This window comes from Benincasa hispida, chromosome 1 (assembly GCF_027475165.1).
Source record: "Benincasa hispida cultivar pf3 chromosome 1, pf3_genome.v1.1, whole genome shotgun sequence".
NCBI classification, from domain to species: domain Eukaryota; kingdom Viridiplantae; phylum Streptophyta; class Magnoliopsida; order Cucurbitales; family Cucurbitaceae; genus Benincasa; species Benincasa hispida.
The window spans coordinates 46381909-46405673 of NC_143478.1; the positions used below are offsets into that span (position 1 = coordinate 46381909).

At 34.9% G+C, this 23765-nt stretch overlaps 1 protein-coding gene across 3 annotated transcripts; it reads left to right on the plus strand.

The window, feature by feature from the left end:
* The first annotated feature begins 807 nt into the window (after positions 1-807).
* On the plus strand, positions 808-23765 carry EMB2247 (protein EMBRYO DEFECTIVE 2247). Of its 3 annotated transcripts, none has more exons than XM_039027540.2 (27): positions 808-1142; positions 1840-1924; positions 2954-3080; positions 5221-5304; positions 5544-5638; positions 6110-6201; positions 9607-9660; positions 10740-10792; positions 10884-10951; positions 12686-12761; positions 14047-14130; positions 15760-15908; positions 15986-16103; positions 16211-16327; positions 16710-16930; positions 17481-17570; positions 18352-18463; positions 19143-19253; positions 19361-19498; positions 19762-19812; positions 19890-20002; positions 20196-20340; positions 20469-20573; positions 20681-20782; positions 21880-21952; positions 22130-22296; positions 23196-23765. In XM_039027540.2, exons 1-27 carry the CDS (start codon positions 995-997, stop codon positions 23325-23327), a joined length of 2910 nt encoding a protein of 969 aa, XP_038883468.2. In that variant the 5' UTR covers positions 808-994; the 3' UTR covers positions 23328-23765. The 3 variants fall into 3 exon arrangements, with proteins under 3 accessions (XP_038883468.2, XP_038883474.2, XP_038883481.2); XM_039027546.2 differs by having other exon boundaries at positions 852-1142; positions 5221-5317; XM_039027553.2 differs by having other exon boundaries at positions 852-1142; positions 5221-5290.

A 23765-nucleotide genomic window follows, 5' to 3' on the forward strand; every position in this document is an offset into this window, starting at 1 on the left:
TCTCATTGGATTCGCTTTCACTAGACTCGCTCTCGCTAGTGTCGCTACCGGAGTCGCTCTCTCTAGTATCGCTCTTTCCAGTATCGCTCTTTCCGATATCGCTCTCTCCGGTATCGCTCTACTGATTTCACTCTCACTTATCTCGCTCACAAACTCTTTCAACTCGTCTTCAACCACAAAACACATCGAAAACCAAAAAAACAAACAAAAGAAAACCATATCAGTGTATTTCTAAACCCAGAACGACCCACAAAGCCCCATTATCGATCAATGTAGGACATTTTTGGCACATATTGAAAGATTTACCGATCAGATTCGATTTGTTAGTAGAATCGTTTTCAAGTCGAAATGATGGATTCTAAAGAGGTTTTTAGTTTATGAGCGATACGAAGCCGTTGGCCTTGGAAAATTTGAATGAAGAGTTTTTAGTTTTGGTAGGTTCTCAATAAAAAGGTAAGAAGACGAATAAGTAAAGGCAATTTACGTAATTTGGTATGCGATGATGTCAACAGAGGGTCAATTGATATTATTTTTTAAAAATGGGTCATTTGACCTTTTGGACCCAAAAATTGGGTCATCTGTACAAATTTTCCATTACACGAAGCAGAGGTTTAGAGGGTTTTTAATTCTTTTAATATATATAAGTTGAGAGGAAGGTAAATTTTGGAATTGATCAACCTACTGATTAGGGGTAAATTTTGGATTTTTTACAAAAAATAAAATAATAATAATAATAATAATTTTTTAAATAATAATAATAATAATAATAATAATTTTTAAAATAATAATAATAATATATTTTTTTTTAAAAAAAACAGTATTTGGTCACATGAAATTCTGGCTCATCAGTCGTGGTCACCCACATAGCTCAATCCCATTCCCCGGCACTGAAAAACCTCAGCCATTCCATTAAACCCCAAACCTCTACAATTCAATTCCTTCACTTCCATATCACTCCCACCATTTCTGAGCACAACAAACCTGTCGCCAACACATGCTTCTTCAAATGGCCTTCTCTGGTCCTTCCCTCCTCCATCCTTCCTCTGCTTGCAGACTCAATCCCCTACTCTTTACCAGGCACCGGCCTTCTTTTGGCCTCTCCCGCTTCCATTTCCGTCGTCTACAGCAGAGACAATTAGCTGGTACTCTCACTTCTCCTCGCGTTTGGTTCCTTTTGTGGGTAGCACCACAATGGGTTTCTATCCCTTTTTCTTTTCCGGGTTCTCATGAATTTATGTCCCTATGGCTTTTAGTGGGTGAATTTTATTTGTAAGATATATTTTTTCAAGTGTTGATATTGTTAAATTTACTATAGTCCAACAGTTTAAGTTTTTTTTGGTTCAATTGGTGATGTAACATGGTATAAGAGAATATGCTCGAATTCTTGTATAACTTTCTCTCTGATTAATATTTCCACTTATTGGATCTTCTGCAAATTTTAAACCTAAGTATTGATACAATTAAATTTACCATGCTTTTGAGCCAATCAGTGGTTTAACATCTAGGGGTAAGGTTCAAGTTCATTGGGAATTTCATGCTGTTGTTTGGCATTGGATGTTCATGCGTTCATCAACTTTTGTCTGAGTGTCGTACATTGGAAATGAAACAATTTCGTTTTATTGTTTTGCTTGAGAATTGTGATTAAGCATTTGACTGGGATAGAAGGAACAATTTCCTTTTGGGTTGGATTCTAGGTGGTCATGGATATAATTATTTATGATTAGTGGGAATGACTTCTTAATCTTGATTCTAGACAATGGCTAGAATTAGACTTGGTAGGCGAAGTTTCACATTCATCTGCGTATGTGTATATTCACCGGTTGTTCATTGAATTTTCAGTTGCCACATCAGCGAATGGAGTTTTTACTTCTCCAGAGATAGCAAAAACGTTTGACTTTGCTTCGGAAGAGCGAATATACAAATGGTAATCAATATCATGTCAAATATCTCACAATATTTGACACTATGATCACTTCTCTTTTTGTTACCTATACTATTGGCGTGTTGCTTTAGCCTAATTGATGGCAAATTGCTGTCTTCTGCTACTTCATGGATTTTTATTTTATCTATGTGTGTGGTAAAGAAGTTAGTGCACTATTTCAATAATTGATAGCTCTTTGAAGATTCCAAGAATGTACTGGTATTTCTTTTTCTGCAATTGAACCAGCTTGACTTCTTAACATTTAATTTAATCTTTTCAACGTGATCGATGTAAGGAGAAATTTAGTGAATAGTCGAGATGTGGGCAAGCTAACCCATACACCCACGAATACTGAAGAAGGAAAAAAGAAAAAAGTTGTTTTTGTTCCTTACTCATCCCTATGATGATTTATTTTATACAAATATGAGGAAAAACTATTTTAGTCTCTAAGTTGTGCATTAATAAACTTTTTGGTTTTACTTGGCTTGATTTATGTTCTTTATGTAGATGGTAACCACTTTCAGTTATTCCAATAGTGAACCAAATGGACTTTTAGGTTACGGGTGCAAACCACTCTGGTTACCTATAGAAGATAATTAAATAATTTATGAATTTCTTGATGCTAAATAGCATGGACTTGGTTATTTTAATCCAGAGGTTCTGTTGGTTTTTTGAGATAAGATGTTTTTCTCTATATCATAATTTCTTACTTCAAAAAGATTATGAATTTTGGCTCATACCTTAGGACTGACTAACTCAGGGTGGAGTTTCTACATCTTTGTTCCATTAGATTTGTTTCACTATTTTTTTTAACGTTCTAAGTAAAATACATATTCTTGTTTGTTCCATTAATCTAAATTAAACGAAATTGAATTTACCTCATTTATTTATTGGCAAAGTAAATGCGTACCTCTTACTTCGTACTTCTCCACTTTTAAATCTTCATTACTGAGTTTCACCTGACCGTGAGAAGAAAAAACAATTTTGCTCACTTACATATGATTATTTGATGCTTTCTCTTTGTGTCGTTAGGTGGGAATCTCAAGGTTATTTTAGGCCACATTTTGATCAAGATACCATTCCGTTTGTGATTTCAATGCCACCTCCCAATGTCACAGGATCGCTGCACATGGGACATGCGATGTTTGTGACTCTCGAGGTTGTGAAACTAAGAGCTAGCCGGTAGCCTGTATCTGATAATGAATTTTACTTCTGCAACTAACTCTACGTGATAATACAATTTATTGTATTAAAGTATTGATATAAGATTAAATTTACCGTAATCCATTAGCCTAAACTTTTGTGTTTATGATGAGGGTTATGGTATTGAAGTAGGAGACTTTTGTGTTCAAGCCTCTATAATTTCATTTCCTTTCATATTAATATTGATTTTCACTTGTTGGGCCTTCTATAAACTTTGATTCCCACAAGCGAGGAGTGTAAAAATATTGATGTAAGACTAAATTTACTGTAACTCATCAACTTAAGCTTTTGAGTTAAATGGCAGTTTAACATATTGTGATACTAAATGCCAGTGATATGCTTTCTTACAATTGAATTCTCACGTATAATCTGTTAAGTTCAAGTTCCTGTGGTTGTGGTGGTGGTGGTGTGGGGGCGCGGGGGTAATGCAATGGGGAAAGACAAGACCCTGCTAACCAAATGCCTTTGGCGAGTTCATCAAGGATCTAACACTTTATGGTACAAGGTCATTGAAGCAAGTATGCTCTTACCATTTTGGATGGACCATTGGGAGGGTAGGAGGCACATAGAAACCCGTAGAAAGTCATTTTGGTTGAGGTTTCCTTTCTTTCTTAGTTTGTTCTGAATGTGGTGGGAGATGAGAGAGAGATTTACTTTTGGGGGAATAAGTGGTTGGGAAGATGACCCTTCTGCTCTTGTTTTCCTATTTACATCAGTTCTTTGAGGAGTGATTCGGTGGCTTTGATCCTTTCTCATTTTAAGAAGTTGCCTTCACCTTCCTTATGGTTTTGATGTCTGTTAACCAATAGAAAAATGGTGGATGTTCTAGCTCTATTATCATTGCTTGGTGACTTTCACTTTAGCCTTGGTCGGGGGATGTTCTCCTTTGGAGTGCTTGTCTATTTAAAGGCTTTCCTTATCTTTCTTTCCTTCGGTGTTTAGTCAATCCCTTCGTCAAGTGGTTCTATTTTTCCGTAAGTGTGCAAGGTTAGGTTGTTCGTGTGACACGTTATGCACAAAAGTGTTAATACCTTGGTTGGATCTCGGCTAGAGGGTTCATTTTGGTTGGGCTACTGTGTTGTATTCTTTGCAAGAGGGAGGCAGAGGACCTCAATGATACCCTTTGGAGATATGATTTTGTTAGTGTTGTTTGGAGTTGTTTCTTTGAGGCATTTGGCCTTTACTTTTTTCTGCTCTCTTGTAGGGAGAAGATCAAGGAGCTTCTTCTCCATTCGCCTTTCCAAGAGAAAGGGATGTTTTTGAGGTCAAGGTTTGAGCTAATTTGTGAGATCTTTGTGGCGAGAGAAATAGTAGAATCTTTGGGGGTCGGAGAGATCTTTTATCTATGCTTTGTCACTTGTTAGATTCTATCTTTCTCTTGGGTTTTGGTGAAAAGGTTTTTTTTTTTAAAATTACCCTCCAAGTCTTATTTTACTTCATAGAAGTCCCTTTTGGTAGTTAAATTCCTTTTGTGGGCTTTATGTTTGTATGCCGGTGTATTATTTCATTTTTTTTTTCTCAAAAAAAAATTCGCAACTAAAAAAAAGTAGAGCTGCATAAAACAATTTATAATTTGCTGTTTAAAACTTATAACTGATATGTGAACGATATTTGTTAGTTCTCCTAGAATTTTTTTTTAAAAAATGTCTGTGTAAGAAACTTTAAAATTCAAAAGAAATGCAGCGATGCCTTGATATCAGTGTTTCTTCATTATATAATGCTGATTTTATGGTATAGCTTATTTGAGTTTGAATTTAGATGGACAGTATAACTGGTTCCTTTCTCTATATGCTTGTAAATATCCTATTATCCTCACTTCTTACAAAAGAGTAAAATCAGATTTAAGATAAAGTTGATATGGCAGACAATCCTAGTTTTTCTTATGGTACATTATTTTTCATCATCACTTTTACCTAGTAGTTTATGCCCAACATCTGATGCTAACAGAAAATTACAGTGAAATAATATTCTCACTGACAATGATTGTTTACTTGTCTTATGGCCCTTAGTCAATTCTTTTGAGCAGCCTTTCATTTTTGTCTTTGTTACTTTGCCTTAGTTATCTCTCAACCAGTGCTATTGGTTTCCCTGACCAGGATATTATGGTTAGATACAACCGTATGAAGGGAAGACCAACACTCTGGCTTCCCGGAACTGATCATGCAGGTATTGCCACACAGGTTTGTCTCTAAAGTGAGTCAGTGGACTGCTATCTCTATTTTCATTCGCCAGTATCTCATAAACACATAACACAAGCCAAAATATTTAAATAATTTCACTCTTCAATGAAGGAGGAATTTCTCCTTATTTTGTATGGATGCCTGTCTAAGTTAGTGACAGAATATATTTCATTTTCCTAATTTCCATTGTTTGAATTTAAGTTTGATCTGGAGGCACATTCTCTTGCCTTTCTTTGCAGTTGGTTGTTGAAAGAATGCTTGCGTCTGAAGGAATAAAAAGGGTTGAATTGGGTAGAGATGAATTTACAAAGCGAGTTTGGGAATGGAAAGAGAAGTATACAATCTTACACAATTTACTTAGTTATTTATTTTGGTCTTGAAGTTCGCTTGCTTCTATGAAAAATAATGGTGATTAGTATCCATGCCTATCAAGATAATTCATAGCTTTGTAAATTTTGAAAATATTATCTTAGCATATTATGGTCCTAAATCTTGTATCTCCATTCTCTGCTTCTGTATAATAATCTTGGCACAAATTTAACTTATTCTAATGACAACTTTTCTGGTGAAGTTGCTGAAGATCCCTTTTTGGGGTATTACAAAGTGGGTGTGGCTTCATGCTCTTGAATAAGAATAACAATCCTGTTTTATTCCTACCATTCATTGTTGATCCAAAGCAACCATTTCAAAATATTTATTCTATGAATCTTAATTCTTCACATATTTATTCTAGCACAATTCATTTAAAATGTTTTTTTTTTTTTTTTTTTTTTTTTTTTTTTTTTTTTCCATTCAAACTTTTAAGGTATGGTGGAACTATCACTAATCAAATTAAGAGACTTGGAGCTTCCTGTGATTGGACTAAAGAGCACTTTACACTTGATGACCAGCTAAGTCGTAAGAGAGTTTTCCATTGCATTTCTTCTGTAGGCAATAGACATAAAAGAGGGTTAATGTTTGCATGAGTGTAAGTTATGTTAGCTGAAATGTTTTCTGACAAATTGCAATTGGGTGGTGGCTCAATCTTGCACTGATATTCGCTATAATTAGAGGGGCTTTTATGCAATTTTGATGCTCTTTAGATAGAAGGTTCGTAATGTTCTTTTTTAATTTCCTTTGACTCCTCATGGGTGTTTGTATTTCTAGACATTTTTTTAACTTTTAACTCATCATCGACAAGGATTTTGTTTAAAGAAAAGGATTATTATATTACAATTTTGGTCCTATGATTTGATTGTAGTTTCAATTTGGTCCCTATGATTTTGAAATTTCAGTTTGATTCTATGGTTTTAAAAGGTTCTACTTGGTCTCTTTGATTTGGTTAAACTTCACCAATTGTCCCAACCAGACTCTTTTCCACCTGAAAATCCACTTATTTCCTTCTAATATAGTCAACTAAGATAGTTAGCCAAATAAAAAATATCAGCTCATTGCCACGTACAAAAATTGTGTGGGTAACAATATGAGAGACAATATTTAAGGTTTGACTAAATCCTAGGAATCAAATTTCTTAGCCAAAATCATAAAGGACCAAATTGAAACCATGTCGAAACCATAGGGACCAAATTTGTAAATTTTTTTGTTTGGTAATTTGGTTTGACAGGCCTTGTTTTTAGTTTCTGGGACTTTTCTTATGATCTCATAAGTTTTGCTCGTTTGAAGTTGGCTCATCTCGCCTCATCATGTTGCACGCTTTTCCATTCTTGAAGGATTCTTTATTCATGTTTTATGGAATATTTGGGTTGTTTATTTTCCTTTTTTCGATGTTCTCTTGGTATTCTTTTCTTTTCTTCCTTTGGTATTTATATATGTTGAGCATTAGTCTTTTTTCATTTTATCAATTAATAGTTTTAAGTCTTGTTTCCTTTTAGAAAAAAAAAAATTAGCTAAGAACAAAGTTAGCAAAAAGATAAAGAAGTATAAAAGAAAAGCCTATGTGGGGGAACCAAAGGCTGTTAGATTAATTCTTAGTATTTTTTCTTTTGAAACAGTAACGAAACTTTTTATTGAAGAAATGAAAAAGGTTAAATGCTCAAAATACAAGGAAATAATGACTGGTAAAAATACAAATAAAGTACAATAATAACATCACAATAAATAGAATAAGCTGAGAAAACAAAGGCATTCCAATTTAGGCATAAATCTTGAATGGAAAATTCTGCAAAAAACTTGGAAAGAGCACCAGAAAGAAGCATTAATAATAGCAATTTCAAAACGATCCGCCATGCAAGTGATTTATCTTGGAAGACTGATTTTTTCAAACCAAATTGCAGCAAGGATTGCTTTAACTGCGTTGGACCATAACAACTGAGACTTTGGCTTTAAATATAGACCAATCAAAATCTGAACAACATTGTCTTTGGACTCCTCACAAAACGTTCACTGAATATTAAAAATGGAAAGCAAATGGCCCCAACAACGTCTGGAAGAACTGCAATAAAAAAATAGGTGCTGAAGACAGATGGTGTTTTGATATATTGATATTTTCCTCTCATTTACGTCAAATACACCATTCTAGAGATAATAAAATCTGGGCCCTTCTTTTTGCTGCCAGTGCGGATTTTTTGGGTTGCAAAGTTGATTGCTTCCCTTTTATTTATTTGGGCTTCCCTCTCGGAGGAAGGAATGCCTTTTAGGTGGCGTGGAACGTTCTTGAAGAGAAGTTCAAAAAGAAAATTGATTAATGGCGCGGTTTGGTCCTTTCTAAAGGAGGGAGGTTAACTCTTGCACAATCGGTTCTTAACAGTTTACCGTGTTATTTTTTTTTCTTTGCTGAAGGCCCCTACGATCTACTGTGGGCTTGGTATTGTGTCCCTTAGTCAGAAGCCCAGTGCTTTGTTGATGAAATGACTGTGGAGGTTCTGCCATGAGGAGACAGCCCTTTGGAGGAAGGTTATTAGAGCTATTTACAGCATGGATGACCATGGTTGGAGTTCCTTGAGGCCGAGAGACAAAGGGAAGTTCAGACTTTGGAACGGCATTATGAAACAAAAAGATCAGTTTTTTCAGTTTGTGGACCTTGTGGTGGGAAATGGTAGAAACATCAGGTTTTGGGAAGACAAGTGGTGTATTCCCCAACCTCTTGCTTCCCTTTATTGCGATATCTATGATATTTCTACTAAAAACGATGCTGTCACTGCGGATTGTTGGAATAGTTTGAACTAGGTGTGGGATTTGGGGTTAAGAAGAGGACTTTTTGACAGAGAGATGGGTAGCTCCATTGCTGTTGCCCAGTTGCTAACCGATTGGGTGGTGAGAGATACTAGGGACAGTTTGCGTTGGAATCTGGAAGCCTCGGGCAGCTTCTCTACCAACGCCACCTTCCTCAAAATGACTATGGGTGTCTCGGAAACTAAATTGCCTTTGGTCAACCTTACTTGGAAATTAAAAATTCCTAAAAAGGTGAAGATCTTCCTTTGGTCCCTTGCCTATTGAAGTCTAAATACTCGTATGATAAGGTTCAGAGGAAGTTCCCTAATTGGTCCCTCTCTCCTTCCATCAGTCTTCTTTGTCTTAAAGAGATGGAGTGTATGGACCATCTGTTTTACACTATGATTTTGCGTCTAGAGGTTGGAATTGTTTCTTGCCACGTTCGGGGTGCTTAGTTGCCTTCCTAAGTAGATTGATGATTGGTTTATCGATGGCCTGAATGGTGGGCACAAAATTCTTTGGCAATGTGCAATCCGCGCGCTTTTGTGGTATTTGTGGAATGAGCGGAATAGTAGGTTGTTTGATAATAAGTTTACCTCTTTTTTACTCTTTTTGGGCCCAGGTTCAGAACACGGCCTCTTGATGGTATACAAATTACACTAAATTCTTTTGTAATTATAGCATCCTTATGATTTTAAACAATTGGAGGACTCTTCTTGTTTGATTTCGTTTTTGTGGGGGGGGGGAGGTCAACCCCCCGCCCTTAGGCTGTTCCTTTCTTTCTTGGTTTAATGCATCTCTGTTTCTTATTAGAAAAAAAAGAAAAAATAAATACATAAATTGGAGACAGAGACCATATTTATTTAAAGATTTTCAGAAGGTGGAGCATACCATTGATCTTATTACTACTTTTTCATTCTAAGCGAAGCCCTTTTTGCAAAATTTTGTTTCGAGTATAATGTCTATAAAAATCAAGTCAATTTAAATGCATTTTCCAAGTCTATTCCTTTTGTCTAATTCTTTTTTTAATTAGACGTTCTTTTAGAAAAATAAATAAATATGTTCCAAGTCTATTTAAAGTAGTTTCTTACCATGGTCAGTTGGCTTGAAAGCAATTTCCACACTTGCTGATACATGCTTTTGAATGTTTAGGAGCCGTTATTGAGGCATTTGTTCGGCTTCACGAGAGAGGCTTGATCTATCAAGGTAGAATACTGATTCTTGAAGGACCTCTTTGTCCTTTGTTTCATATAATGTAGAAGATGCTGCCATCTGATCTTCGTTGTGTATCCTAATTCTTATATAATGCAGAAGATGTTGATTTATCCAGTTCCAAATTTGATCGTTATTAATGAATATTCACAGATCTTTTAGAGTAATTTGTGGGCTTTATTATATTTTGGTCTTGGACTTTTGCTTGTTCTTCCATTTTTACTCCCAAGCTTTTGAAACCTTAATATTCATATCTGAACTTTTACTTTTATCTATATTCCATTTTGATATTAAAAAAAATCTATATTCCATTTTGATCCCTGAGCTTAGTCATTAAATTTTCATTGAATTCCAATGCCATATGTAAACGGACCCCTAAACCTGCCTCACTTCTGTTAAATCAGACCGTTAAACTTGAGCCCAGTTCTTCTAATTATGTTACTGGGTAAATTAACTTGTTATTATAATCGTTCTGGTATCTTTTAGCCATTACCTTAGTTTTAAATTTAATACTTACTCAGTTTTCTCTAATTAATGCCACTTATTCCCATCGATTACAGCCTGTTTAAAGGGCAGTGAATCATATCATAAAAGTTTTAGAATGGTTACTTTATAGAAGGATTTGGAATAGTGAAGAAAGGAGGAACCTAAACCAAGTCTGAGATTTGATTGATTGTGTTTTTATCTTCTTCTTGGTATCTTAAATCTAAATTCTTTTTGTAATTTATCTTCCTATACTATCTCGACCAACCGGAGATCTTTTTTTAACTTGTTTGGCTGACTATATTATGTGTTCCATGTATCAACAAAAAAAAAAATGTGCGTTCTTCATTTTTTGCCATTGTTTGAGGTGCCATCTTCAAACACTTCCGCCGTAAATTTTTTATGGGAGCAATTAGAGGATAAATTCATCTTCCTATATTTAGTTTCCCTGATATTTTAGTTTGTTTAAAGAAGCATCCTGTATAATGAATTCCTTTATCAAAATTGAAAATCATGCATGAATTTCTTTTAAATCGAAGATGTCTAGATACCTAGCCGATTACTGGATTTATTTATTTATCCTTCCTCAGGTTCTTACATGGTAAACTGGTCTCCGAATTTGCAAACTGCTGTTTCTGACCTGGTAAATCTCTAGTTTATTGGCAGAATTAGTTCTCCTATTTTTTTTTTCTCATTTTTTACCTTCTGACATGAATCGTAACTTCTTTGCTTAGGAAGTAGAGTACTCTGAAGAAGCTGGTACTCTCTATCATATTAAATATCGAGTGGCTGGAGGTTCAAGGTAGCTGTGAGAACACATTTCTTTAATGATTGCCTTAAAATGTCCAATTTCATTCGTATTATTAGAATTGATAACCTAAATCAGTATCCATAGTTTTTAACTGTGGTAATTAAGCAAGAATTCCGCTGTTCCTTTACTTTCAAATGCATTACAGCACTGGTTTAATGCACTCAAATGGATCTTCCCATTTGTTCTCCTATGAAGAAATTGAACGACTTGAATAAAATTTTTAGATCAGTAACGGATCTAAATCTAATTCATATTCATCCAATTTACAATTTGTTTATTTGAAATTTCCAAAACAAATATATATAACTCAGAAACGAGTTATCCCCATCCTTGAAAATTTGCATGTCTTGTGAAAGTGGTACTTGCTACTCGGTGTACAAATATTATTATCATGAATGCAGTCAACAGCTTAACTTTAATTTTTTTTTTTTTTTTTAAAGCAAACAAAACTTTTCACTGATTTAATGAAAAGAGACTAGTGCTTGGATTACAATGAGTCAAACCCTTGAAAAACTGGTTTATGTTCCTACTATATGGAGGAAATATTATCACATCAAATAATTGCTGAGGATGGAAGAAATATGTACTTTCATGGTACTCTCATCTGCCTGGATGCTCTCATATTTGTAAAAGGAAAAAGAAGGGAGTCCTCCCGTTTTTTGGGTAGTGCCCCTCTTTTTCTCTTGGTGTCCCGTTTTCTTGTAAACTCAGCTTTGGGGTCTTAGTCTTATCAATGGGTTTTCTTGTAGTTCCTTCTTTTGTTGCCTGGTGAACTCTCTCCTGCCTTGTTCCTTCATCTTTTCCTCGCTATGGGGTCAAAATTTTGAAGAAGGTTAAATATTTGTGTGGAGTCTTTAACTGAACCCTCTCTCGAGTCCCACCTCTACTCAACCCTTTCCTTGCTTTGGATCATGTTTTGTGAAAGTCGATGGGTCTGTTAAGGTCGTAGTGTTGCATTCTTTGCAAGGGGTGGTCGAGGATCTCAACCATCTTTTTAGGAGTTGCTTCTATGCTTTTTCAATTTCTTATATTCATCTAGCTTGGCTTAGAGGGTGTAATTCTCTAATTGAGGAACTCTTCCTTCACCTGCCCATTCATGATAAGAAGCATTTTCTGTGACGCGTCAAGGTTTGTGCGCTTTTGTAGGGCCTTTTAGTTAGAGTGGAACAATAGAACTTTTAGGACATTTGAGGAGGTGTAGTCCCTTGATAGCTCCCATTCCATGTCATCCAATTAGGTTTTGATCTCTAAGGCCTTTTGTAATTACTCTATTGGACTTTACTTGATTGAAGCCCCCTTTTGTTTGAGGTTGGCTCTTTTTGGTGTGGATTTTCTCTTTATAGGCCACTTTTATCGTCTCATTTTCATTTTTCTCAATGAAAGGTCTGATTTTCTCATATTAAGGAAAAAAAAAAAACGAAAAAAAAGAAAAAAAGAAAAAAGAAGGAAGAAAACAATTTATTTTAGTCTTCTAGAGTTTCCCTTTCTAAAAAATGCAATATACAATGCAAATACGTTCTGTGACGTTCTATGAAAAGATACAAATTTTGTAATATTTGCTAGTTACTCAAGTTATCTTCGTTCAAGATTCTAGTCCGGCAGTCTTAGCTACATTATTCAAGTCCTAGCAAAAGAGTTCTGTTATTACATATCTTCTTATGCCTTTCTCTGAGCCTGTGCAAGGGATTATGCTTTGTGGCTAACATTTTAGTTATGTTTTATCAGGAGTGATTACTTGACAGTAGCAACAACTCGTCCTGAAACCTTGTTTGGTGATGTAGCTATAGCAGTGCATCCTGAGGTAAGCTGGCATTAAACTATTTACAGTTTAACTTGGGTTGGTGATGGCGGATGCATACTTAAGGAGCCCATGGATGAGGAATTGCTGAGCAATCTGGAATTTATATATATATATATGAACAACAATTTTCATTGAGAAAAAAAATGAAAGAATACACTTCACTTTTCTGTTTACCTGTGTTATGACTAAGAGAAAACTTTGACCTAGTTAACTAAGTAACATGTGTTATTCTACATCTTAGACTTGTATGACCTTCCATATGTTTCTGTTGATTCCACCCACCATAAATTATTGAATCCATTTGATGTAGTATTGATGTGGAAATTATTGTATAAACCTAATGAGCTCTCCTGAGTTTTCAAAGTCCATAGGAACAGTAAATGATCAATCAAATAATTATTTCTAACCTGTTATTTCTAGCCTATTAAAAACCTGTTACAAAAATTTTAAAATCTGTGGATGTCTTGATAACCACGAGATACTCCTACGTAAAGATAATAAAATTATGATTATAATAAAACTTGTCTAGTACTATCGTGGTTAAATAAATGATTTCATGAAACAAGGAAGGCTATCAGAAGGCTGACATTAGGAATTTAAAAACTAACGACGACCGTGAATTGTCCTAGTGGCCAATAAGGCCATGAAAATGATGAAGTGCTTAGAGGAAATGGGTTCTAGTCATAGTGATCACCTATTTAGGGTCTACTATCATATGAGTTTCCTTAGCAACCAAATGTAGTAGATTCAGACGGTTGTCTGGTGAGAATAATCAAGGTTCGCACAAGTTGGCCTAATATATATATATTGTTAGTCAAGGTGCACGCAAGATGACTTTAACACTTATGAATATTTTAAAAAAATGAAAAGAAAATGGAATTTAAAAACTACTGTTTTGATGATTTTTTTTTTTTAATAAGAATTTAAAAACTACTATTACCGCAAAGAAACCAATTTAAATAAATGTTTTAATCCATAAGCTTTCCTCTTCACAATTTCATGTATTCTATCTGCCTCATTCTTTTGTAAGGAAGACTTTTTGTTACTTTATACATGATATACAATTAAGTATGTAATGAAAATGATCTAAAGGTCTAAATATTTTTTGTTTGGCGAGTCAATCTAATGATAGGAAATATGGACATAGTTGAAGCTTAGCATATGAGTTAAAAGAATTGTAATGTTTTGCTTAAATATCTTCCATATATCCACCCTCACTGACGTTTCCTGCTAATTAATATGAAACTGATTCTTGATCCTTATAGTGGGGTGACTGTATTTGTAGGACGACCGTTATTCGAAATATGTTGGCATGATGGCAATTGTTCCAATGACGTATGGTCGTCATGTCCCTATAATCCCTGACAAGGTAACATTCGTCTCAGTTACCTTATCTATTTGAGATAATTATCATGATTCAACTTGGTAGAGAGAAATATCCTTATGTTGCTGCTCGTTGCTGTTGCAAAAGATTTGTCTTTAGAGCTATGACATTTAATTGTTCCAACGATGTATGATTGTCAGATCACATCCCTATCATCTCTGACTAGATAACTGCTCTTACTTCCTTTCTTTCTCTCTCTCTCTCTCTCTCTCTCTCTATTTGAGATGACTTTCTTATTCAAATTGCAAAAAGAAGATTGATAAAAATGATGAATGTCCACGGCCAAAATTCTTATGAAGACGAAAGGGGCACTATGGTCGGCAATAAACAGTTCAGAGAAATATCTAGGTAGAGAGCATTAAGTAGCAGCATAACGGATGGTATCCCAGAACTTTGAGACATTTTTTTCAGTCCTTTAGAAGTTTGTCTTTGTTTCCTTTGTCAAAACTTTCAGCATACGGGCTTATTAGCATTTAACCATAAATTGGTCGTGGCAACAAGATAAGCAAGCCCACACAATAGTTGATGCGGCAAGTCTTTTAGTTGCAAGGAGCATACCTTGCAATACCAAACATATTGAATAGGTACCACCAGGATGTAAAAAGGTTATTTTATAAGCATTTGGGGAAGAAGATTATTGCAAAGGAACTTCAAGTTGATGAAGGACAACCAGATGTGCACTGGCTATTCTTGGCTCACAAAAGTTTCATGGAGGCAATTGATGTTATAGACAACAGCAGCAATCAGTATGATACGGGCCAACCATCAAAATATGTAAACAAGACACACCCATCTTCAAGGGTGGGGAAATTGAATCTGGACTGGATCCACCCTTCTCAATCACTCGAGAATGGGGATAAGGCCTTTAAGAAAGCAATGGCTGTGGCCAGTAACTAGTTCTTAGACAGTGTTCGGTTTCATGCAAAGTCATGAGTCATGAGTACCAGCAAGGTCAATTGTGATGGTATGTCTTGCAGCATGACATGTGTTGACCCTAGTGGGGGGAAATAATAGTTTTTAACAATATTTTGAAACTTCATCCATTTGAGCTCAAGGACGAGTTGAAGATTGAAAATTTGATCAAATACATGCTCTATCAGGAAATTCGATCAAATATGTGCTCTATCAGGACGATAGAAGCAAACATTGGTGAGTGCTGGTGTGAATTGATACCACCAACCCATAGAACAGAGTTAAAAAAATAAATAGTGATTGAACAGATTATCAAAATCTTCTTAAACATAAGTCTCATTAGTATTTTCATTTTCCTTATTGTTGAGAATTTCTCATCCCCTTCTGTACTCGGACATTAATATTAATGGTCTTTGTTTTTTCTTTTTCTGTGGGAACACGAAAATTCCGAATAATGTGATCTATTCGTTAATAATCAAAAAGATGTTTGAGCAACTTCAATTGGTTAGATTTGATGAGGTTCTAACTTTCCCTTTTCTTTTTAAACCATGAATTCAAAATCTTTGATTTTCCCTAATCATTAAACGTCTTCAGTCTAGGCTTCTCCAAAAGGTCCTCTTTTATATCTTCATCACTTGATAATTTCATGTGTAATTGTGTAGACCTAATCTCTATCTTTCTGATTTCTTGCCGTTATTCCAGAATGTTGATAAGGACTTTGGAACTGGTGTGCTAAAGATAAGCCCCGGTCATGATCATAATGACTACCTGCTTGCTCGAAAACTTGGTCTCCCTATACTTAATGTGATGAACAAGGACGGAACTCTTAATAAGGTTGCTGGACTTTACTGGTAATTTTTGGGATGTTTTTAGTAGGATACGTGTAATTTGTTCATACTATCTTGTCTGATATAACCTACTATACCAGTGGTTTAGATCGGTTTGAAGCACGGAAGAAACTGTGGGCAGATTTGGAGGAGACAGGACTAGCTGTAAAAAGGGAAGCACACACCTTACGGGTACCAAGATCCCAACGTGGAGGAGAAGTGAGTTGCGATTATTTCTTTCTTTATTTCAAAATCTACTAATTGTCTATGGCCTTTTTTCTTCATTGTAGTTAATTGGTGAATAACTTACCCTCTTTTCCTGTCAGATAATTGAACCTTTAGTTAGTAAACAGTGGTTTGTGACCATGGAGCCATTGGCTGAAAAAGCCCTTCGTGCTGTTGAAAAAGGAGATTTGACAATTATCCCCGAGAGATTTGAGAAGGTACTGAAAAAATGGATGGCTGGTTAAATATACATTTTCTATTCTCATCTATCAGTTAGAATCTCCTGTAACTGTATACATGCTACGTTGATTTAATATTGCTGTACACTGGGAGAACTGCATCGTCTGTGAATTAAATTTCTTTGTATCCTAAGAAATACTAATGAATTTTATTTCCAGAGAACCATACACTGCTAGAACAATTTCATATGTTATAGGAGAGTAGATATGGCCTTCATTCCAGAAATAACAAGGGTAAGGCAAAATGCCTAATAAAGTAATGGGCTAGAGTAAATGAGCAGATGTTGGGCTGGCTGGTACAGATATATTTCAAAACTATCCATTTTATACTTTTTATAGACACTCCTATTGTGGATTGCAGATTTACAATCATTGGCTGTCAAATATTAAGGACTGGTGTATAAGCAGGCAACTATGGTGGGGACATCGCATACCAGTTTGGTACATTGTGGGAAAAAATCCAGAAGAAGACTACATAGTTGCTAGGAATGCTGACGAGGCTCTTGAGCAAGCTCAGAAGAAATGTGGGAAGGATGTACAAATATACCAAGATTCAGACGTACTTGACACCTGGTTCTCAAGGTCAGCTTAGCTATTAATATTATTTATTCGAACTGATTGACAAAAAGTGGTGGCCAATTTATATGGTTTTCTTTTCTTTCCCATTTATTCGTAACCTCAATAATCTGGCGTGTTGTCAAATTATATGCAACTTGAGTTTCTCTAGGGTCTGTTTGAGATGTTGGAATGTAGTCAGGATTACAATGAAATGTTAGAACTGATGTTGGAATATAATCATGAAGTATGAAAACAGTAGAAAAGAGGGTTGGGTTGAAAACGATGGGAAGGGAATGTAATAGGGATTACAAACCAAGCCCAAAGCCCTTAATCCAAACGTGAGTTTGGGATTACAACCCATTACATTTCAGCCTCTCAAATAGGCCCTAAATGTGTACGCATTTGGCGGCTTCAGTAAAATTGTTGCCAAAGGATCCTGAACATGTATAAATGAATACATATATGTTTCTCCTTTTTTTCCAATGTAATTTAGGAGAGAATTTTTTTCATTAAAGACCTGTACCTCAAAATTATATTTCTTCTTAAACTATGGTTTTTCCCCTTCTGTTTTCAGTGCGTTATGGCCTTTTAGTACTCTTGGATGGCCAGATGAGACAGCAGAGGATTTTAAGCGGTTCTATCCAACGACAATGCTTGAAACAGGGTATCTATATCTCAAAATTATGTATCATTTCCTTTTGGTGCATCTAGTTGTTTGTTTTATTTATTTTACATGGCTCTCCTTTTAATTTTTCTTGTTCCAAGGTTTTGGGAAACACTCATATTAGTTAGAACAAGATCTAGTATGTATATGAGAATCCTTAGGATGTAGAGAGCTTTTGTTAACATAGAAAGCACTTAATATGGAATCAATGAACAACTGAGAAGCTTTCTTATCCCTCAAGTTTCTTATAAAATAAAATAAAATAAAATAAAAACAATTGGAGGTGAGCAGGTTACTTATAATGACAACTTTTCTAACTTTGTGTTGCCGTTATGTTATTACTTATCATACTTACTAAAACATAATAAACTGAATTATGGATTATTAGTTTTTTTTTTAACCAGAAACAACCTGATACAATGAGAAGGAATGCATGTTCACAAGGTATACAAACTCTTCAAGGAGTGAAGAAAGAAAAAGAGACAAATAAAATAAGAACTTAGAGACAATTACAGTCGAGTATAGATGAAGCTATAGAATAATAAATCTTTTAAAGAACAAAGGACTTTTCCAATATGCTCACATTTTCGAACCAAAAAACTTTGGGAATGGCTAGGTTTTCTTCTAAAGAAAAAAAAAAAAAAAAAGAGGAAATTGAAAGCATGTGTTCCCTTATCTTTTGTTTGGAGTTAATTTTCTTTTTTTCTTTCTTTCTTTTGTCTGTTTTTTTTAAAAAATTAACTAAAAGGTTTTGGAAGCTGACTACTATCATATTGAACAGGCATGATATACTATTCTTTTGGGTGGCAAGGATGGTCATGATGGGAATTGAATTTACTGGCACTGTTCCATTTTCATATATTTATCTCCATGGACTCATTCGGGACTCTCAGGTGTGCAGACTATGTCAACATTTCTGGAACGTGTACATTGCCTTTTTATTATTGTTATTTATTTGGTAGCCAAAAAGGCATTAATTATGGAAACTAAGAAATAAGAATGGCGTAAACCAGCATATCCATGGATTGGGAGTTGTAATTCCAAAAAGGCATCAGTTCTTCATTTTCCAAAGCATTTTCTTAAAAGGAAAAAAAACAACCTTTTCCCTTATCATTTACAAATATACAACAGACTGGCTCTACTTCCGTAGTGATCCTGCAATGTTCATTTTTTTTTATTCTTCCATACATAGATACATGTGTATATATTCTTGAAATATGGGGAGGAAAATATAATAAAAAAGAAACACCCACTACAAATAATAAAATAATATTACACCAAATGTAGTACAATTAATACAAAACTACCAATTCACACAAAAGGAAATAACCAACAACATATATATACATGCGCGCGCGCGCGCACACACACAATATCTAAATATATTTATCTTGGTAATAATATCCATACTTTTCTCAATGAAATGCTAACAGGAATGTCTGCCATGAGATTGGGTGGTCATGCTCTTTGTTGTACTCTTGCATTCTTCATTTGATTTTCACCATCAATTAATTGCGTTATTGTTTCATGTAGCAAGACAAGTACAAGCTGATGGTGTTATAATATTTTCAGGGACGGAAAATGTCTAAAACACTGGGAAATGTGATAGATCCACTTGATACAATTAAAGAATTTGGCACTGATGCTTTACGATTCACACTTGCTTTAGGAACTGCTGGTCAGGTTTGTCATAATTTTTTTACATGATAATTGCCAGAATTTTATAACACTAGTTGATTTTTAACAGTTAGAGGCTTAATTTAGCTATTTTCTTATATCCTTTCTTCCAGGACCTTAATCTATCAACCGAGAGGCTGACTTCCAATAAGGCATTCACTAATAAATTATGGAATGCCGGAAAGTTCATATTGCAGAATTTACCGAAGCAGAATGATTTGCAATCTTGGGATTCCATACTGAGTTTTGAGGTTTTTGCTCTCTTGGCATTTAAACTATAATACCTAGCTATGTAATTCACCATAGTGAAATACGTTTCTTTCATCCTATGTTTCATCAGGTGATTTATTGTAGAAGATAGAAATGCATTATTGTTCACATTAAAGCCATGAATAGGAGGATACTGGAGAGAGAAAATTAATTCAAATGCTGGGCATCTTTGATTTATCCACTTTTCTTAGCATGCTATCTGGTCCCTACCATTAATCATTTCATTCTTTTCTTACTTTTCCAGTTTGAGAAAGATGATTGTCTGCTCAAGTTACCTTTACCAGAATGCTGGATTGTAAGAACATTTTCCTCCCATGTTCTTTTTTTACCAATATAAGTTCAGTATTCACTTGGACTATGTTAATTTTTCAGGTCTCAGAACTTCATTCCCTAGTAGACGTGGTCACCACTAACTATGATAAATTTTTCTTTGGAGATGTTGGCAGGGATATATATAACTTTTTCTGGGGTGATTTTGCAGATTGGTAAGGTTTGCTAGCTATGTTATAGGACAGTCCAAATAATATCTACTATATGTTTAAAAACCTAAACTAATTGCTACTTATTGTCTGCCATCGCCTATCTATGTTACAGTACCTTCAGCAAAATCAATATCATTATATCCTAGCAGTTTCCCTAACTTATGGCTTTTTCAAAAAAATAAAAAATAAAAATCAGGTACATTGAAGCCAGTAAAGCTCGCCTTTATCAATCTGGAGTCAATTCAGTTGCTTTGGCACAAGCTGTGCTGTTGTACGTTTTTGAAAATATTCTCAAATTACTACATCCTTTCATGCCGTTTGTGACAGAGGAACTTTGGCAGGTCAATGTTCTGTCTACATTGTTTCCCACTTAGACTTGAATTTTACCTATCCAGACCACATCGTTTCTATTGTTATCTGCTGCTTCTTTGATTTGAGCTAATTTTGATTTCTCATTTCTTAAATACAGGCACTTCCCGATCGTAAAGAAGCTTTAATTGTATCTCGTTGGCCACAAATTTCACTTCCAAGGCAAGCCAGTGCAATTAAGAAATTTGAGAACCTAAAATTGTTGGTGAGCCTATTTTATTTCACTTTTATTGTTGTTACTGTTATAATTATTTGCTTTCTCTTAAAACTACAAAAGATTGAGTATTAAGTTTTTATGCTTGCTTATTGAAGACAAAAGCGATTAGGAATGCTAGAGCAGAGTATTCAGTTGAGCCAGCAAAGCGTATATCTGCTTCTATAGTTGCAAGTGAAGAGGTCAATCAATATATATCTGTAAGTATTAATTATATGTTTAACATGGCCTGATGATAACAGTGTAAATCCTTGTTTAAAATGCTAATTGTGTCCCTGATCTTCTGATACTATACTATATTTCTCTTGCGCTTGTACATTATTAAACTCCACTTCCATCCGCACCTGAATTAGAGTTACTGATCAACAAAATCAATAATATTATCTTCCTTTCCGGAAAAATAAATTGTCCACAAATTTATGGCTTGAAACTGAGAACTTTTCCCATCAAGTGCCGCCCCTTACATGCAATAACTTAATCATATGGGCATCATCAACTTATGGAGGATATAATACCAAATAAATATTTTTTGTAGCTTAGAGAGGATCTTCATTCAATATGCCTTTACGAGGAAATTAAAGGATAGGACTTTGGCATATTATCAATCCATAATGGGCTGTTTCCTTGTGGATAGAAGATTTAGGGTTTTTCATCAAGCTTGAAATCCAGTGACCGAGAATAAACCTCGTATCTTCTGGTTGAGTTCAGTTTATGCCACCTTGTAGGAAATTTAGAAAGGTAGGAGGTTTGGTTTTCCATTCAAGGTATCTAGATGTAAGAAATTAAAGTTTCCTCAAAAGTTATGAATATGTTTCCTATGATCATTTTGTTAGCATCTTTCTTCAAATCCTAGTTCAAATAATAAATAAATAAACACCAAAAAAAAAAAAGGGAAAACATTTCATATGCTAGTTCAAATAATGATTTATTGCTTCTTTCAAATCCAACACCAGCTGACATGCCCTTTATATGTAATGAATGATCCATATTTCGAATAAGAACAACCGTAGAACCAATTGGAATGTAGCTACACTCACCACCAAACTGTGGGAGGGTAACAGAAAATTAGATCTCATAAAATTCAATCTTCATTCTCAACCCATGGCCAATATCTGTTCATACACTTCAGAAATTCCTAAACTTCAAACTGTGGTAGCTCTATTCCATGTCTCATTCATAGAGAGCCTCAAGGTGACTCCATTTTATTACACCTAATTCACGTAGTAGCACAACCGGTGATAAATCTCTTTGCGAAAGTTATATAACAATTATAACTTGTTTTTACTGCATGATGCAGGAAGAGAAGGAAGTTTTAGCTCTTCTTACTCGTCTGGATCTACACAATGTTCATTTTGCAAATTCTCCTCCAGGCATGTCTATTACTTGAGTTATTTTTCTCATTTTTATGCTACATTATCTATATGCATGCATGTTTGTGGGTGATGGTTTCCGTGTGTTGTTAAATCGTTTACCTAAGTTGGGTTCTATACCCTTTGAGTATTATCAGACCGTTGAAGCATTATTTTGCCTTATGTTTTTTTCCGCAGGAAATGTAGATCAATCTGTGCATCTTGTAGCTGGTGAAGGGCTAGAGGCTTATCTACCTCTTGCTGATATGGTTGATATCTCTGCCGAAGTCCAACGCTTATCAAAGCGCCTTACAAAAATGAAAACAGAGTATGATGGTTTTGTAGCTCGGCTTAATTCTTCAAGCGTAAGTAACATGCTCGGGAACATACTTCAGATTGATATCTATTTACATGTTTTTGCCTGAAATAGAAAACATTTAAAATAGATGACCATATACATAATAATGAGGTTATCAGTTGGTAAAAATTAAACCAGTACGGAATTGTTTCTTCCTTGTATGTGCATTTGTTATAATGACCACACAGCCTCTATCAAATTTGTATACTATAGTAGTTTTAGCAGACCTCCATTAACATACGATCATTTTGTATATGGACATGAAAATAAAGTAGAGACTTGTAGGTTTTGGTAGGAGCTCTGCTTCGTTTCCCAATGGAACCGGGCTGCATTTTTTTTAATGGCTTGGTTGAAACTTTGACGCATTTTTCTGTCATGTCCTCAATCTTACCCAACTACATCAAGTCAAATATTACAATAATCTGGTAAACTGATCAGTATGGACAATTTGGCACAGGGAGGTTGAGCTCATTATTTCTATAGGTTGTACAACTGTGTCTAAGGATTCTAAGTTAGATGAACTTAGCATCTCATTTATATATCAGTGCTTTTCTTAGAACCTCTCTAGTGACTCACACCTGGATGAACACCCTATTTATTTGAAATGAGAACTCATTTAACAAATACATTTTCTTAGAACTCAAGGACACAGTTATACAACCTATAGAACAGATCCTCAAGTAAGGTCGTGATTTAACAAATACATTTTCTTTTACATTTGCTATTCATTACGCAATGCGTTGGTTATGCAACCTTCTGACTCCAACATAAAATGATGTTACATTTTCATCCATTCACCAGAAAAGGACTTCAGCTTTCTTCCCATTAGAAATACTTGAACTATAAGGGATTCAATTGAACGTCAAAACATGTACATCTCTTATGTGAACTGGTTTGATCTTGCAGTTCGTAGAGAAAGCTCCCGAGGATATCGTCCGTGGGGTAAGAGAAAAGGCTGAAGAAGCAAAAGAGAAGATCGCTCTCACCGAGAAGCGCCTCTCTCTCCTCAGATCAACTGTTCCAGTTCCTGATTGTTGACCATCACCAAAATTGGTTCCAGTTTTCACAGTTCAACTGTTGTTGTAAACTGTTCATCGTAAAAGAAGTAACAAGAAATTTATCGAGGCCGATTTATGTGAGGCTTTCCGAGTTATAAGAGCTCCATTTTTTTGTGATTTAATATGCCTCTCCATCCCATGAAGAGTTAGTTCAACTAATAAAAGCTGAGCAACCGGGAGGGCACCCCCCGATATGGAGGTTGAGATGAATACTACCAAAAAGTCTCTTTTTGTATGTCAGCTTTGCGTAATAAGATTCTTTTTACTTCATTTATTTTATTTTTCTTCCATTGGAATATATATATATATATATTTAGCCTTTTCTGCTAATTATTGTCATTTGTAGTCTCTATTGTGGTGGAGATGGAAATTTTGCTGTATTACTTATCCATTAATAAGAATTTTCATTAGTAAGAAA